This window comes from Rhinopithecus roxellana, chromosome 8 (genome assembly GCF_007565055.1).
Source record: "Rhinopithecus roxellana isolate Shanxi Qingling chromosome 8, ASM756505v1, whole genome shotgun sequence".
Taxonomy (NCBI): domain Eukaryota; kingdom Metazoa; phylum Chordata; class Mammalia; order Primates; family Cercopithecidae; genus Rhinopithecus; species Rhinopithecus roxellana.
Genome location: NC_044556.1, coordinates 31,901,712 through 31,920,531, shown reverse-complemented (window position 1 = coordinate 31,920,531; position 18,820 = coordinate 31,901,712). Strand labels below are relative to the sequence as shown.

The following is an 18,820-nucleotide window of genomic DNA, read 5'->3' as shown; positions in this document are numbered from 1 at the left end:
GGGCCCTTGAACACCCATTCACCTATTACCTTAGAACAAAGTCAAAATAATTTTCTCAAACTTTTGGTCCAGATTGGGCTCTCCCGTGATTAAAGGTAAGAGGACTTCACTTCGATGCTCTTGATAGGCTTCCAGAAGAGGCATTCACCCTTACCCTAGCTTAACTGTTAGGCCCAACGATTGTTCCCAAACCTTACATGTTAGAGCTAGAGAAAAAGTGCATTTGTACTTTTCCTTCATAATTAGCTTATTTTTATCTCATGGACATTTTGACTGTATTCATGAAAAGTTCTTATATAAAACAGCTGTAAGATTAAAATAAAAATTAAGTCATATATTCTGCTGTCATTATCTTTCTTCTTTTGCCTCATTTTAAATTTATACTGTACTGTTGAATTTTTATTTACTTTAAGCCATCAAGTTTTTTTTGGTAAACACATCAGAAACAAATATTTAACCCTATTTTCTGGCACTGTAACCTTAATTCTTAAGACTGCTAAAGTTAGAACGAACTTCAAAATATTCCAGCCCCATCACGAGCAATTTGTAGATAGAAAACTGAAGCCCAGGGAGGAAGAGTATCTTCATCAAGATCACAGTGCTAGGCAGTAGCAGAACTAGAACTCCAAAACAGGTCTTCTGAATCCAAAGCCTGTGGTGACGTCCAGCTACCAACAGCCCACCATACACTATAAAATCAAAGCCAATTTCTCATTCTTCTAGGCTCCTCCCATTCCCAACCAAATTCTTGGTTATTTTTTCATTATGCCATCTCTAAATTATGGACATTTAACAAAACCATCTCCAAGCTAAGACAAATAGATCTCAAAATAGAATATGAAAATAGCATAAAATCACAAAAACATAACTAAGTTTGCTTGTTTGTTGAAGGTAAAATTTCCTCTTCATATTCTTAGAGGGAAAGACTATAATGTACTTCCCTAGTATAGCACAATTAAAGAGACATTACTAACAATAAATCCAATGTAAATTATGTTACATTTCACATAAATCTGAAAGTTTTCCTTTTTTAGACAAAAATACAATATGATTGACACAAAAGGACAAATACTATGATTCTACTTATATGAGGTATCTAAAATAGTCAAATTCATAGAGACAAAGGAAAATGCTGGTTACCAGGGGCTGAAAGAAGACGGGGCATGGGGAGTTATTATTTAACAGGTATAGAGTTTCAGTTCGGGAAGATGAAAAAAGTTCTGGAAGTGGATGATGGTGATGCCTGTGCAACAGTGTGAATGTACTTAATGCCACTGAACTGTATACTTAAGATGGCAAATTTTATGTTATATATGCTTTATCACAATTTTAAAAATAGAAAAAATACACTATAATTAGAAATTTGTATTTCTGTGGATAAAAGGAAGAATGGATAAAAGCGGCATAAAAGTTGTCTTAAAAGCAACATAAAAGACATGTTAACTTGAAACAGCTCCTACTCTGATAATAAAATCCACTCACATGTACCCCCAAATAGTCCAAATCAGAGTATTCCTTCCCATCCCCACAGTAAGACATAACAGCATTCAAACCCACTCTATACTTGGAGATGTGCCGTAGACCAAAGTGTGCCGGCCATGCTGGGTGGAGAAGGTGGTGAAGGGTGAAGAGCTCTTACCTCCCACTGCCCTCTCTACCCGGCACAGCCCCCGGAGCACAGATTCCAGCAGGATTTCGGTGTTGGGCCAGGGACTGCAAGTGTGACAGAGCCTCTGGTGGTCCTGCTAGGTAAAAGCATGAAGACATTTCTGTGAGGTCAGAAGACACTGGAGACTGCAGAAGGGAACTTTTCTTTTTGCCATGAAAAATCACTAGTATAAGCAGAAAATAGACAGCTGGATCTAAATGTAAAACAAAGCAAAGACCTTTTCACCCTGCTTCACGAATTTTAGAGCAATTTATAGTTCAACTTCATTTCAGGTCTTCAAAATGAATATGGGCAAAGTAATGCTGTAAAAGACCACAAGCTACGTTGAATACCTTTGTCGGTGCTGCCTTAGGATTTTTTTTTTTTCCCCTGTGGAGTATAATCCTGAGTATCACAACATTACAAAGCACTTTCAAATATGTTATTTCTATTTGATGAGAGCCCCAGAATACCATAGAAGGAAGGAATAATTTAGTCCATCTTTAGATAACAGATGAGCGATGTAAGACTGAAAGAATACACAAGATTCCATAGCTAGTTGGAAGCAGAGAAAAGACCAGAACCCAGCATTCCAAACAACTCTCCAACCTCTTAAGATTCTGAGAGGTCTCAGGACCTTTATCCTACATGAGCAAGAATAAACAGAACAGGTAATTTCTTGTGTTTTGTTATGTCTACTGGAAATCTCTCTTACATATAAATAAGCCTCTTAGTAAAAATGTCTGGATAACCCAAGGAGAATTTTGGGGGTAGAGAGAGGTAAAAGAGGAGACAGATAAAAAATATTAAATAAATAATTTAATATTCCTGCTGTCAAAAATTTTACAGCTTAGTGAATGCTAGTACACTGAGATATGTCTATCCCAGTAGTGTATTAATATTTATTAATATTTGATTATTTCTGGTACCTCGTGATTCTCACTGGATTTCAGAAAAACACTAGCACTGGGCATACAAAGGCTTTTACATGTGACTCAATCATTCCCCTTACGTACCCCCTTACCCATTTCAAAATGACTTTCACTCTAGTTTAGAGCTAGTTAGCTTTGCTTTCTCTACCAAGTGTAAATAAATATTCATGTTATTATATACACCGTTACCTGTCACAGGGTTTTATCTTTAATTTGGTGTATCTTTCAATTTTCACTGCATAAATGCAGTAAAATAAATGAAGTAAATGTTTGGACATCCTAGGTTTCTTGTTGTCTTAATTTTGTATTTTTTTTTTCTTTTTTTCTTTTTTTTCTTCTTTGTATAAAACTAAATACTGTGTATCCAAAGTGTAGGAATGTTATATGACCCAACAGTCTTCAGTAATTTTCTTGGTAGAAGGCACTTTAAGTCATGTACAAATGGAACTTCTTCTCAGGAAAAAATGGGTCATTCGCTAGTGATTTTGAGGTTATTTGTGCACTGAAGTTGCTTTTCAATGTTTGTGTTGACTTTAAAAAAAAACAAACGGAGTCTCATTCCGTCGCCCAGGCTGGAGTGCAGTGGTGCGATCTCCGCTCACTGCAACCTCCGCCTCCCAGGTTCAAGTGATTCTCCTGCCTCAGCCTCCCGAGTAGCTGGGATTACAGGTGTCCACCACCATGCCTGGCTAATTTTTGTATTTTTAGTAAAGATGGGGTTTCACCATGTTGGCCAGGCTGGTCTCAAACTCCTGACCTCAAGTGATCTGCTCACCTCGGCCTCCCAAAGTGCTGGGATTACAGACATGAGCCACTGTGCCCAGCCTGTGTTGATCTTTTTTTTTTTTTTTTTGAGACAGAGTCTCGCTCTGTCACCCAGGCTGGAGTGCAATGGCCGGATCTCAGCTCACTGCAAGCTGCACCTCCCGGGTTTATGCCATTCTCCTGCCTCAGCCTCCCAAGTGGCTGGGACTACAGGCGCCTGCCACCTCGCCCGGCTATTTTTTTTTTGTATTTTTTAGTAGAGACGGAGTTTCACTGTGTTAGCCAGGATGGTCTCGATCTCCTGACCTCGTGATCCGCCCGTCTCGGCCTCCCAAAGTGCTGGGATTACAGGCTTGAGCCACCGCGCCCGGCCGCCTGCGTTGATCTTTAATATAGATTGAGCATTTCAAACCTGAAAATCCAAAATCTAAAATGCTCCAAAATTGGAAGCTTTTTGAGTGACAACATAATGCTCAAAGGAAGCACGCACTGGGGCATTTTGGATTTCAGATTTTTGGATTTGGAATCCTGAACCAGTAAGTATATAATGCAAATATTTCAAAACATGACAAAAATTGAACTCTCAAACACTTCTGATTCCAAGAGATTTGGATAAGGGCTACTCAACCTGTATTAGGTCCTCCTCAGTTGTCCTCAAATGTTGGCCCAGATTGGCTATATCAAAATCACCTGAGGAATGTATTAAAAACATGTATATTCCCATGATCTGGCTCAGACATTTTAATTTACTAGGGTTTAGCCAAAGAATCCGCTAAATCAAATTAACCACGTACCCCAGGTAACTACTGCTGTTTAACATTCCTTATTACCTCTTATTCCTGAGAAGATCTGAGTCAGCCCAGGTCTAGGCCTGATAAGGTATCAGAAAAAAAAACTGCCCTGAGTGGGTGGAGTGGTTCATACCTGTAATCTCAGCACTTTGGGAGGACGAGGCAGGCAAATCACTTGAGGTCAGGAGTTCGAGACCAGCCTGGCTACCATGGTGAAACCCTGTCTCTCCTAAAAATACAAAAGTTAGTCAGGTATGGTGGCACACGCCTGTAATCACAGCTACTTGGGAGGCTGAGGCACAAGAATCGCTTGAACCCACGAGGCAAAGGTTGCAGTGAGCAGAGATCGTGCCACTACACTCCAGCCTGGGCAACAGAGCAAGACTGTCTCAAAAAAAAAAAGAAAAAGAAAAAGAAAAACAAGAGAAAAAACTGCCCTATCCTGACATGTTCTGAAGTATGTTGTTCTCAACAGAACTCAGAAATGTTGAGAAAACTGAAGGGAAAGGAGGGAGAGAAGGGATCTTAAAAACTAAAACATAAAGGAATAAAGACCTTGATCATCATTAAAGTTAGTTCTCCAGTGCCTGAAAAAGCCTTTCTTTTACTCCCTGACAGTTGTCAGCAAAATCAACTTTGAACTTGAGGTCTCTAGGCAGCCTGCCTTTTTCTCTTGTGCTTGTTGGGAGCAATACAACAAAATATGATGACCATAAAACTATGTAAAGAGCTGAGGGTGATCCAGGTCAGATCTCTGATTTGCACTACGAAGCCTAAAGTAGAACACAATAATTACCTGGCACTGGCAAACTAAGATCATTGTTCTTAAAATCAGTATTACACATGAAAAAGAAAGATCCCACAAGTACTACCGCTCAAGGAAAACAGTGACGTTTTAGGGTTATAAAATGAGTAGAGGGCTGCTGATTTTTTTTTTTTTTTTGAACATATAAAAAGGGAAAATAATCAATGGTAGGTTTTTAATAGGAACAAGAGGCTGACTTTACCTTATATATGACTGCAATACAGCAAGGAGTTCTGCAACAGGAAACTCCAGAACTATGTCACACATGCTAAGCAAATGAAAAAATTATATTAAGTAACTAATCAGGCCAGGGAAGCAATGTCCAAAGCATGTCACAGCTATAAATGAGAGAATAATGACCAGAATATAAGAATATAGAGTGACTGAATGAATTACAAAAACCAGCTGTTATTTTAAAATAGTCTAATGTGTATATACAACAAATAGAATATATATGAAAATTTAAAAAACAAGGCAACAAATTTTTTAAAAAATTTTGGTCCCATCTAGTCTTACACTGTAAAAATGTAGTACCTTGTGAAAAATAACGATCCATCAGTAAAAATTTAAAAAATGATTCACTGAGAACTAGAGATTTAGAATTCAAACTGTCCAAGATGAAAATGTCATCTCAAGATCCACTTACGAATAATTGTTAAAGTTTTTGGAATTTTCATCCTAGGAGGTAAAATCTGTTGCAAAGCTGAATTTATAAGGTTGGGGGGACTGTCCATTAAGAATACCTCTTCTTTACACAGAGACTAATGGCTTCTTAAATGGTCCAAAGCATAGGCACCTGAATTCTGAAACATTATCCATCACAAATCTCCAGCATTCTCCAGAGGAAACACACAAGGCAACTTTTAGCTTCTTTGATTACAAATGCTGAAGTTTTTTTTCAGGCTAGTAGATTTAATGTTTCATCCCACATTTTAGCCCTGCTACAAGAAAATATCTTTTGTTTCAATACAAACCAGTGATTTGCAAGCCTGACTGTAATCAAAATCACCTTTTAAAAATTATAAATTGCCGGCCGGGTGCGGTGGCTCACACCTGTAATCCAGCACTTTGGGAGGTCGAGGCGGGCGGATCACGAGGTCAAGAGATCAAGAGCATCCTGGCTAACACAGTGAAACCCTGTCTCTACTAAAACATACCAAAAAATTAGCCGGGTGTGGTGGCAGGCACCTGTAGTCCCAGCAGAATGGCGTGAACCCGGGAGGCGGCGCTTGCAGTGACCCAAGATCGCGCCACTGCACTCCAGCCTGGGCAACAGAGCGAGACCACGTCTCAAAAAAAAAAAAAAAAAAATTATCGATTGCCAGCCCACCAGCCAAAAGTCAATCTCTTAGATGGGTCCAAGTGATTTTTACTTAAGTCATATTAAAGACCACTGACTTAAATTGTCTCCCTGTGTCCTCCAGGAATGTGCATTTAGATAAGTTATTTGGGATGGTGAAATAAGAGTGATCTTCATGTAAACAAACAGAGAGCAAATGTAAATGGTACAAAGGCAGAAAATGGGGACCTGCTGTTTTTCTTTAACAGAAGGGCTAAAAATTTAACATATCAGATAGATATTCAAATGAAAATACAAATTCAAAATAAAATGAACTTTTTTGGATTACTGGTTATTTTAGATTATCAGTAACACCATTCCATTAGTCCACAATATAGAAAGACTAAAGTTGAAAATAATATTCCACCAGTTCTCATTTCCAGATGATCCCATATTACAGAATACAATAAGGAAAAGATATATTCAAAATGAATAAGAACTACCAACCCTGTTTACATTGTGGGCATTGAATCAATCACCAATTGAAGCTGATAATTTTCTTTCAGATCAAGTTTTCCCAAATCTAAAGAAAATTTCATTATATAATACAGTTATACCATCTGTAAGCTATGATTTTCCAAAAAGAATCAGAAAAAAAGTTAAAAACTACCAACAAAGGCACTGAACTGCTATGACTTGCTTTTTTGTTGACACCAACCTTTTTCTGTAAACTAGTGAAAGGTCACATCAAAAGATGAAAAAGAATCCAATTCAAAAAGATTGGACCCCAAAAGGCACTGCTCAAACTTCTGAATTTGAAATGCTCAAAATGCATTCTCTTCATTTGTCTTCCCCCAATAGAGCATTCAATATTTAATGACATTTGCTGTACATTATACAAAAGGGTCTGTAGGTTGAAGTGAATATAACTCTCCACACAAGCAAAATGTAAATCTGCAAAATGAATGATGATCACATCCACTCGTATGCAGATATAACACAAAACCTAAGGTTCAACAATACTATTACACCAAAGGACTAGACCTTCAGGAAACCCTTCCACCTAAACCCATTCTCACACAAAGGCTAAAAACACATTCTGCAAAGGCAAAAGGAAACAGAAGACAGTATTTCCATTAAATACTAGTTACAAACAGGAGCAAACCTGGGCTCTTTACTCACCATTTTAATACTGCTGCCAACTATAACAGATTAAAAATGTACACATGACAAAGTGGAAAAAAGTCCCAAAATGCAACAGTTTCAGCAAAAGAACATACTGACTAAGGATTACTACAGTTAACATTGCTACAGTAAAAACGATGGCAAACAGGGATTTGGCACCACATTTACAAAGTAAAAGCATGCACTGTTAATACACTTTAGATGTCTCTCAACAGAAAAGGCCATGAAGATGGAAAACAAGAGGCACCTTGTACAAAACTCCCTATAACTGAGACAAACAAGCAAGAATCAAAGTGGTCAATTTAGTAAATATGTAGCAGCAAAGTCACTGGTTCTGTTTGGAATTTAGCAATTTGCATTTCTGATTGGCAGCTGTCCTGGGTGTGTCTGTATCCAAGAAGCTGACTTTATCATACTACATCACAGCAGTAATTTGGTAATCTGCATAAACAAGGTTGACCTTCAACCATAAGCTTAAAGAAAAGAGAGAACTAGAATCTTACTGCAGAACTTTCCAATGTAATTACCATATGGAAACCATAATGGTACTTTGAGCAAGATAATAACATAAATTTCATCAAAAAAGTTGTATGCATAGCCCCAGTAACTGGAAAGCATTATTAAGTAATTATGGAAGTATTATATTCTGACCACACCAAGAGTTAAAAACAAAGAGTTCCTACTAAAGAGGAATATTTTCAAGATGATCTGGTCACATCATGTGCATAGTTAACATTGAGTTTTAATAAAGATTCTTTTGCAAATAAAGAAATAAAATTTAGTAAAGTTATTCTTCTCTTGATGAAAAAACCCTAAAAATGAACCACTGGTGGTTTGTTAAGAAGGGGGAAAAAAAGAGTAAGCTATATATTGAAAGTTCTAGAATGCAGCACCTCAACTTCACATCTTCCATAAGCATTTAAGATTAAGAAATCCAAGTGATGTCTTGATCAAATCACACTTTACAGTTCTTCCAATTCCAATGTCTGAATTTAGCATCTCATGTCAATTAAAAGTTCCCTAATATAGAAGATTGTGCTAAAGAGTGCTAAGATTCTGCATGCTGCTGCCATTCCCTGGTCCCGTTCATGCTTGTAGCTGCCCCATAAGACAGCAAAAGGTGTCTGGTCTCAACACTCCACACTGTAGTAACTAGAAGAGAAGAATATTCTGAATTAGAAAAAGTTTACAAAGCTAAGAGACATCACTATAGCACTATAACTACCTTGTATGAAACTTTACCTTTCACTAACATCCATGCTTTTCAATAAAGTCCACATTCCTTTAAGTTGTTTTTAATGATGACATCTGTAACAGCATCAAAAACAAACTGCACATTCTTCGTGTCTGTGGCACAGGTGAAGTGAGTATAGATCTCCTTGGTATCTTTTCTTCTGTTCAGATCTTCAAACTGGCATTGAATATAGGCAGCTGCCTCTTCATATGTATTGGAACCTAAAACAGACACCCAGTACTCTCAGTTCAAATTGTAACAGCTGCCTGAACTCAACTAGGTCAGACCATTACCATTTACTTATGGAGAGGAAACATAACCCAATTAAATATGAATAGAATTCTCTATTTCTATAATCATTAGATGTTTCTATAATTAGGTTCTTCGTGAGAGTAGACTCTCATGGTAACTAAAATAAAATCACACACAAAGATTGAAGAAAACATAACGTTGTTTCTCTTTACCCTTTCATTTAGACTTTTCAGCTAAAAAAAATCTAGAAAGTATAAAAGGAAACTAGGAAAGTAGGAAGGTGCATTTCTAGGGAACACAACTGCTTCAAAGGTCTGAGAGAGGCTGTGTTCCTTGGAGTGATCTTGGAGTAAAAATTCAACAGGGTAGTGCTCACTTCGGTAGCACATGTACTAAAATTGGAACAATACAGAGAACATTAGCATGGCCACTGTGCAAGGATGACACGCAAATTCGTGAAGCGTTCCATATTTTTGAAAACAACTGGGTCGGATCATGCTAAAAGGAGATAATATTACTCTGCTACAAAGTGTTTCCAACTAGAAAGGATCAATGAAGTGAGAAATTGTTGAGAAGGATACAGTTTGCTTTTAGATGTCCTTTGTCCAATATGAACATTTATTCATATTCATAAGTAACATTAAGCATAACAAAAATATCAATAACAAAGATATAAAGAAGACCAGGTAACAAAATGGAGCTTAAGAAAAAAGGAGCTGGGTGGGGTGGTTCACACCTGGGGCCACGGCAGGTGGATCGCTTGAGGTCAGGAGTTCGAGACCAACCTGGCCAACACTGTGAAACCCCATCTCTACTAAAAATCAAAAAATCATTAGCTAGGCCTAGTGGTGGGCACCTGTAGTGGAGCTGAGGCACAAGAAGCACTTGAATCTGGGGGGTGAAGGTTTCAGTGAGCAGAGATCATGCCACTGCATTTCTGTCTGGGAGACAGAGCAAGACATTGTCTCAAAAAAAGAAAAAAAAAGGAAAGGAAAAGAATATTAATTAAAATATTTAAATAACTGAAGGAAAACAGCTTTGTAGGTGCTTGCAGCACGTTCTTAAAATCTGGAAAACAACCTCTGTAAATTAGAGGCCAATGAGTGAAAAGTGAATTTTGTCTGCTAGGAACAGATACTAATACCTGGCAAATAAGGACTGTAAGAATCTGTACGTAGAATGAAAACAATGGAGGATAGGCTCGGAAGTTAACAACAACAAAGAAAATGGATATGAGATTAAAGGCTCTTTGCTTTATGTGAAGACTCTAAGCTGGGCCTTCAACATTAATGCCAATTCTTTTACTTGTCTTACATCTCTCTCCCCCAATCCTAAAACTTGGTTGATTTCTATAAATCACCTGATTCTCACCTCCCTCTGTTCTTTACTCTGAACAGGTAACCACATTTCCAACTTCCTTGAGAAAACAGAGGCCATGAGGATTAAACTACATCTCAACTTTTTGTCCTACCACCTCACTCAAAATGTTACATATCTGCACTTATCTGTACTTCTGGTCTTAGAGGTGTCTTACTTCTTCCTCAAAAATCGATTGCTCTACCTATACTCTTTTTAAAAATTGAGGAAAATTAACATAACAGATATTTAACCATTTTAAAGTATACAATTCAGTGGCACTTAGTGTATTCACAATGTTATGCAATCACCACCTCTCTCTAGCGACAAAACTTTTTCAATGCCCTATTCCCATTAAGTAATCACTCCCTTTTCTTCCCATTCTCCCAATTCTCATAACCACTAATATGCTTTCTGTCTCTATGGATTTGCCTATTTTGGATATATCATAGAATAGAAGTATTGGCCTCTTTTACTTAGCACAGTGTTTTGAGTTTCATACAAGTTGTACCATCTATTATTATTCCTTTTCTTGGGTAAATAATATTCATTGTATGTATATAACACAATTTGTTTATCCATTTTTCCTACCTAGACTCGTAATTCCTTTTTTCCCATCTGCTTGCAAATCTTGCTCATTCAATTACATTTGTTTTTTCAACATCTCTTTTGCTTATAGGATCTTAGCCCTCAACCTATAAACATTCTTAAATCTCTCCCTTTTACCACGTTGCTCAAGAGTAGTCTACACTTGTCTTCTTTCTTCACTTTCCATTCTGTAACTCACTGTACTCACCTTTCCATTGACACTGCTCTCAAGAGCAGGTCACCGACCTCCTAACTGTTAACTCCAAGGCCATTTTTCAGTATTTATCTTACTTATCTGCAGATAACACTGTTGACTGAAATATTTAATCAACTCACTTTTTAAGCTCTCCTTTTGGTTATGATATCTTTCTTTCTCTCCTGCCAATAGAGGCTGCTATTCTCTCTCATTTTATCTGTGGTCCTTTTTCTCCTCATTCTATATTATTATCTCCATAGGTCATTTCACCCATTTCCATGTTTTCATTACTGATGATCTCAAACTCCAACCTCTCCCCAACCTCAAATATAACTGCCCATGAGATATTATTTCGACGTTCCATAAATAATTAAAAATCAACATTCCTAAATATGAATTCAGGTCAGAGCACCAGCATCCAAGACAGAAACCTGGGAGTACCTCTGACTCTTCCCATTTCCTTAACCCTGCTTTACCCCTTCACTTTATTGATTGACTGACTGATGGATGGAGACTCACTCTGTTTTCAGGCTGGAGTGCAGTGGTGCAATCTCAGCTCACTGCAACCTCCGCCCCCTGGGTTCAAGCGATTCTCCCGCCTCAGCCTCCCGAGTAGCTGGGATTACAGGTGCGTGCCACCATGCCCAGCTAATTTTTCTATTTTTAGTATAGACAGGGTTTCACCACATTGTCCAGGATGGTCGCGATCTCTTTACCTCATGATCCACCCACCACGGCCTCCCAAAGTGCTGGGATTACGGGCATGAGCCACCGCACCCGGCCTCACTTTATTATAGAAAGCATTTACAGTGTCTCCGCTAATAAGAGTTCCTATTCTCTGGAAATACCTGACTCTGATCTCCTAGTTTCATAGTGATCCATCCCTGGCAGTTACATTTCTGCCCCTGACCTCAACTGATTGGCCTACAGATTTCTGCCTGACTTAACCATGGCCAGAATCTCTCTCCTTGGAATTTGAAACCAAGGCCAAGCAATCCCGGTCTAGTCTTACCTTTTTTTTGTTTTTGTTATTGAGATGGTGTCTTGCTCAGTCGCCCAGGCTGAAGTGCAGTGGTGCGATCTCGGCTCACTGCAAGCTCCACCTCCCAGGTTCACACCATTCTCCTGCCTCAGTCTCCCGAGTAGCTGGGACTACAGGTGCCTGCCACCATGCCCAGCTAATTTTTTTTTTTTTTTGTATTTTTAGTAGAGACGGGGTTTCACTGTGTTAGCCAGGATGGTCTCAATCTCCTGACCTCGTGATCTACTCAGCCTCCCAAAGTGCTGGGATTACAGGTGTGAGCCACCACACCCGGCCTAGTCTGATCTTTTTAACAGAGATATAGAAACTGTGACTAGGCTGTTATCACATAAACTGAATAGCAGAGAAAGCTGGTAAGGAGAGAAAGAATAATAAAAAAGATACACAGAGGAGAGAAAAAAGATGGGGATAAAGAGTGCTTCCAGGCTTCCTGACAATTATTTCCTAGTTCTAATTCCATTCTAAGACTTGTGCATTCTTGCCTTTGGGTTCTAAGATATATCCCTTAATCCCCATCAAAAGTTTTTATTTCCATCCTGAGTTCTTACTAATTCAAATCTACTACTATCTTTATTATTTATTGCATAATCTTTCTAAAGCACAGTTTCTTCTATATGATGTACCCCATGATATGGATCATGGAAGGATATTAAACCTTCAACTGATCATCATTGTCTCAGCATGAGATATAAGGCCCTCCATGAGTTGATCTCTGACCATCTCTCCAACCACTTCTTCCCTGCCACTGTAAACTCTAGTAATACCAAACTCCTTCTGAGTTCCACGACTGGTCACACCATTTTCCTACCTCCATATTTTCATATATGCAATTCCTCTTTTCTAAAATGCTTTTATTCCCCTGTCTGCCTGATGATTTCTATTTCATCCTCTTAGCAGCTCTAGAAAAAGACTACACTGACCCCATCAGAAGTAACCACTTCTATTCCATTTCTGTTAATGCACATTTTACACTACAATAAATTTATTTATGTCCCTCAGCAACTACATGTCAGTTTCTTGGGCACAATGATTACAACTTACCCTTGTATTTTCTTCGACATATACCAAGTTTTACTTTATTTTTTGTGAGACAGGATGTCACTATGTTGCCTAGGCTGATCTCAAACTCTTGGGCTCAAATGATCCTCCTGCCTCAACCTTCCAAGTAGCTAGAATTATAGCCACCATGCCCAGCTCCCAAATTTACTTTTTCTCCTTTTTTATTTTCCTCAAAAAATGAAGAGAGAAATTTAAAATAAACACAGAAAATTCAATTGTGTCTGATATGGCACTCTTGACTCAGGGGGTTTTAATCACAGGCTTAATGCCAATGCCACTACCACTGAATACTCTCCATCAATCACTAAAAAAAAAAAAAAGTTTTATGAATGCCACCAAAGTGTCGATCTAAGTAAGATGTGTACCTCCAACAAAATCTTTCATAACCTCTTACCTGTGTACTCTGGATAACAGATAGTTAACGGACTCCTCTTTATTTTTTCCTCAAAAAGGTCTTTCTTGTTAAGGAAGAGAATGATTGAAGTTTCTGTAAACCATTTGTTATTACAAATGCTGTCAAACAGTTTCATGCTTTCATGCATTCGGTTCTGAAAAAGAAATAAAGGATGATAGGTCAGTAGCAGATAGTAAAAGTGGATTAACTTAATGAAAAAGACAAACCGGCCGGGCGCGGTGGCTCAAGCCTGTAATCCCAGCACTTTGGGAGGCCGAGACGGGCGGATCACGAGGTCAGGAGATCGACACCATCCTGGCTAATACGGTGAAACCCTGTCTCTACTTAAAAATACAAAAAACTAGCCGGGCGACGTGGCGGGCGCCTGTAGTCCCAGCTACTCGGGAGGCTGAGGCAGGAGAATGGCATAAACCCGGGAGGCGGAGCTTGCAGTGAGCTGAGATCCGGCCACTGCACTCCAGCCTGGGTGGCAGAGCAAGACTCCGTCTCAAAAAAAAAAAAAAAAAAGACAAACCAACAAATTTTGCAGCACTGAATGGCATTAATGGAAATAAGTCAAACACCAATAAGATAAAGTTGAGTGTCAGTCCTCATTTGTATAATTTTGAGGTGAGAGGAGGTAGGAGGAAGGGCTGGCTAACATCCTTTCCACATACTCAATGTGATTATAACATCTTTTTGAGAGTAATAGGACACAGATCAAAAAAATTAAAGATACTAAGTTTTGACTGAATGAGCAAATGGATGCAGACAATCTTCCTAATAAGTTATTTTCTATTTCCTGGTTACATTAGACAGACTTTTTACCAGAAGCTCCAACATACCATCTCCTCGTCCTCAGCCAGAACAAGGTCATAATCACTGAGGGCCACACAGAAAATAATTGCTGTCACTCCCTCAAAACAGTGAATCCACTTTTTTCGTTCTGATCTTTGGCCACCTACATCAAACATCCTGACAAGGGGAAAGAAAGCACAAATTCAGCAAGGTCACACATACACCTCTCCCTAAACTGAAATAATTAGTAAACTTCCCACTATTACATATTCAAAACTTCATTTACAATAGAAGACAAACAAGGAATAGATTAAATGCAGTCAAAATAATTACCTTGACTAAAAGTACAAGACAACAACATGAGAAAATAAAATTTGTGAATAATCTGGATTCTAATTTTAGACAGATAGTTGAGCCTCCTCTCTATCAAAGCTTGTACCAGATGTGTGAAAAGTCAGCAGAATAAACACTGAAATGGATTAAAGGAAGAGGGGAAAAGATAGGAAAAGCAAAGAGCTAAATAATACAGTTTGAGATAATAATAATAATGGCATATTTATTGAGTGCTTACCATGGTGCCAGACACTACTACTAAACATCTTAACTCACTTTGCCCTTGTAACACTCCTCTAAGTACTATTATTATTATCCCAATTATACAGATAAAGAAATTGAGGCAATTCAATGTTAAATGATTTGCTCAAAGGTACACTACTAACAAACAGGGACTGGGGATCTGAACCTAGGCACTCTAACTCCAGCACCCATGTTCTGACTCTCAAAATGGTTTGCCTATAAATGCCCAATGTGCACTCTGCTTCCATAACTTCTTCCTACTAAGTTTGTTTTCCTTACCTTAAAAAAAAATTTGGAGATTAATTGTAAAAACAAATAAATTATATTTTTATGGTAGGATTCTATGAACCCAATAACCAAAAAAGAGCCTTGACCAATATTTCCAAACTCCAAGTCTTACTTAAACCTAATTAACAAAAACAAAGTCTCAACTGTTCACAAACTTTATGTTCCACTCCAGATCAGTTTTAGTCCAATACTCTCTTCTGGGCGACTTACTTGGTATTCTGAGTCAACTGCTGAACTTCTATCAGCAGCATCCTCAACTACCTCCTACAGTAAAAAGAAGATCTGCACTGCTTTGTGTTTTAGCTGATACCTAGGTCTAATGACGTACACATGCAAATGGTTACTCTGTGATCTGTGTTTGAAGAAAATGATAAAATTTTTAAAGGCTAAACTCTGCCGAACTGGTTTAATGTATAAGATCAATAGTGACTAGAGGCCTACATTTCCAGAGATGTTTTTGCCCAGAAATTGAAAGAAATAAGACACAGTTGGTGATTTCTCAATGTATGCTTGAAAGGAATTATCTCTTTACGACCCAACTCTTCCTTTGGGTTGATCTTGCACAATTCTTTTTGACCTTTGGTCATGACACCTGAAATGATGTAATCACAAGCTGGCTTTAATATAGGGTCATAATACAGGTTTTAGGAAGGCTAACATCATATATTTCACCATGGAAGTCTCAAGGGGAGACACACCAATAACTTCAATTTACTCCCCCATTTTCTCTACAAAGTCTATACAACACTGTGAAGTTCCAAGGTGGGCTTTTAGCACATATTAACATTTACAATACCATTCACTAAGAGATCAACATTTCATAAACATTACCTCATTAACTGAGAGGCAAGTAAGCAATTACACAATGCCTTGCATATGGTAGATGCTCAATAAATGTTTGAATAAATGGATAGTAGTTTTGCCTAGAGAGAAGAGGAAAAGGAAGAAATGATAGTACTTCATAACAAGATAACTACATGCCAATAATCAAGTAGGTGTGGCACCTTAATTAGATCTGGCTATTGATCATGGCATAAAAAGACAGGACAGTTAGGATTTGCCTAACTAAGACTGATCTATATAACAACACCAATAAGAAAGTTTCCAACACTAAATAATGATCACAACTTTTAATTATAAGTAGATTACAAACCTTATACAAAGAAATCTCATTCTTATGGTCTCATGAGTGATAATCCATGTGGTCTTTGCTGCTCTTGCTAAATAAATTCATCAGTACTAAAGATAAGCAGCAAGTCTATTCTAAAAGCATTCACAGCTGAACTACTATTTTCCTGCACCAGGAAAAAATCTAGTTTGGTGTATTAGGATTTCAAGACCCTGACTGGTATCTAGTAATAAGTAAACCCTATGTGGATTTCACGAATCCTGTGTTAAGAGTTGGTTTCAGACAAAAAACCTGACAGGCTCTGAGGTAGTAGTTACATCTGTATGCAATAATGCTGAACATCACATTCTACATATAAGCATAATAACATAACTAAAGAACACATGGTATACTGAAGGAGAAAAGTTTACTCCTAATCTCAAAGGTCACAAAAGAAGAAAATGGGAACCAAAAAAACATTTCTAATATTTATAAAAGACCATTAACACAGAGACAAGCTGAGGCTTGTTTTAGAATTACTAATGCTGCCAGGCATGGTGGCTCACACCTGTAATCCCAGCATTTTGGGAAGCCGAGGCGGGCAGATCACAAGGTCAGGAGATAGAGACCATCCTGGCTAACACGGTAAAAGCCCGTCTCTACTAAAAGTACAACAACAACAACAAAATTAGCCGGGCGTGGTGGCGGGCGCCTGTACTCCCAGCTACTCAGGAGGCTGAGGCAAGAGAATCACTTGAATCCGGGAGGCAGAGGTTGCAATGAGCCAAGATCGCACCACTGAACTCCAGCCTGGCGACAGAGCAAGACTCCGTCTCAAAAAAAAAAAAAAAAAAAAGAATTACTAACGCTAATGAGAAAGTTATTTGTATTAGAATACTAGAATCTTCTCTCTCTAAAACTATCACAGTTGGACTGGGCATGGTGGCTCACACTTGCAATCCCAGCACTTTGAGAGGCTAAAGCGGGAGAATCACCTGAGCCCAGGAGTTTGAGACCAGCCTGAGCAGTAAAGAGAGATCCTGTCTCTACATATTTGGTTTTTTTTGGTAAACATTAGCCAGGCACAGTGGCATGAGCCTATAGTCCCAGCAACTTGGAAGGCTGAGGCAGAAGGATCACTTGAGCCCAGAAAGTCAAGGCTGCAGTGAGCCATGATCACACCACTCCACTCCAGCTTGGATGACAGAGAAAGACCCTGTCTCTAAAAAATAAAATTTTAAAAACAAACCAAAAAAAATCACTGTTTAAATGTCATCTTACCAACCCAAAATACCTCTATCCTCATATTTCTGCACTGTACTAAGAACTTAATTGTACATGACACTACGCACAAATTACTTCAAGAGCCATGGTAATACTTGCTCCATTCCATTCAACTAGAAGGGAAATTCAAACCAAAAAGAAGTGACACTGGGGAGAAAAGCATTTCTATTTTAATATCAAAATGGCAAAACAAAACCATGTAACTAGCCAAAAAAACTGGTTTTCATAAGTTTAATATTGTTACCCTATTAAACATTCAATATCTGTTTTGGTGAGTCTAACAAGCAGCTGAAAAGAATAAAATTAAAACAAACCAGTTATCACAGGAAAAATTTTACTGGGAGGCAAGTTACAATTTATTTTTGAATTTAAATTCCTCTAAATGGACACAAACATTTGATGCTATTTGGAGAAACAAGAGATGTTTGGGCCCGCATTCAGTTAAAACATTCAAACAATGCTGATAAATAGGTTAAGTTTCTAAACTAAGGAATACTGCCCAGAGAAATTTTACCCTGTTTAAGAGATGGTAAACTAAAACAAAAGATACCTGTATTTGGCACACCTAGCAAAAAGGCTAATGACTTACTTGAAGTATAGGTCTTTGAAGGTGAAATGCGTTTCTACAATGCCTGTGGTCTTCACTCGTGTCCGAAGAACATCTTGCTGAGTTGGAATGTAGTTAGACTGGGATATTCTATCCAGATCATTTAGATAACTAAATAAAAGACACATTTACTTTTACTTGGTGAAGCCAACCATGTGCACTGCAAATCAACAGACTAAATTAGTTCCTATTCTAAACCTGTTACTAGTTACTAAAGTGGCAAAACAGAATCAGATCTTCAGTATCACAGAAAAGATAAGAAGCCAGGCATGGTGGCTCATGTCTGTAATCCCCACACTTTGGGAGGCCAAGGCAGGAAGATTGCTTGAGGTCAGGAGTTCAAGACCAGCCTGGGCAACATAAAGAGACCCTTGTCTTTACAAGATATTTTAAAAATTAACTAAGCATGGTGGTGCAGGCCTGTAGTCCTAGCTAATCCTCCTACCCTTGAGTGAAGCAGAAGGATCACTTGAACCCAAGAGGTCAAGGCTGCAGGGTGCCACTGTACTCCAGCCTGAGTGACAGAGTGAGACCCTCGTCTCTTAAAAAAAGAAATAATAAGAAAAAATATGAATCCAACATAGGACAATTAAAGTATAGAGTCTATATACATTAACAAAAGTAGGTTTTTGT

The 18,820-nt window shown here is 38.2% G+C and overlaps 2 protein-coding genes and 1 non-coding gene across 3 annotated transcripts in view; 1 reads left to right on the top strand and 2 right to left on the bottom strand.

The window, feature by feature from the left end:
* AMPD2 (adenosine monophosphate deaminase 2) overlaps nt 1–6,410 on the bottom strand; it is a 37,752-nt gene extending 31,342 nt beyond the window's left edge. Inside the window, exons 1-2 of the mRNA XM_030936045.1 lie at nt 5,144–6,410; nt 1,640–1,742 (exon numbers count right to left, since the gene is read on the bottom strand). The gene's annotated coding sequence lies outside the window, so the exon portion shown is untranslated. The remainder of the gene's footprint in view (nt 1–1,639; nt 1,743–5,143) is intronic.
* A 143-nt stretch (nt 6,411–6,553) lies between these two features.
* Nucleotides 6,554–18,820, bottom strand: part of GNAI3 (G protein subunit alpha i3) — a 49,803-nt gene continuing 37,536 nt past the window's right edge. Inside the window, exons 5-9 of the mRNA XM_010355568.2 lie at nt 18,170–18,298; nt 14,372–14,501; nt 13,527–13,680; nt 8,648–8,860; nt 6,554–8,557 (exon numbers count right to left, since the gene is read on the bottom strand). Of these exons, the coding sequence (XP_010353870.1) occupies nt 8,670–8,860; nt 13,527–13,680; nt 14,372–14,501; nt 18,170–18,298 (604 nt within the window). The 3' untranslated portion in view covers nt 6,554–8,557; nt 8,648–8,669. The remainder of the gene's footprint in view (nt 8,558–8,647; nt 8,861–13,526; nt 13,681–14,371; nt 14,502–18,169; nt 18,299–18,820) is intronic.
* LOC115899344 lies at nt 9,260–9,366 on the top strand. The gene has a single exon (XR_004059073.1). It is a non-coding gene; the product is annotated as a U6 spliceosomal RNA (small nuclear RNA).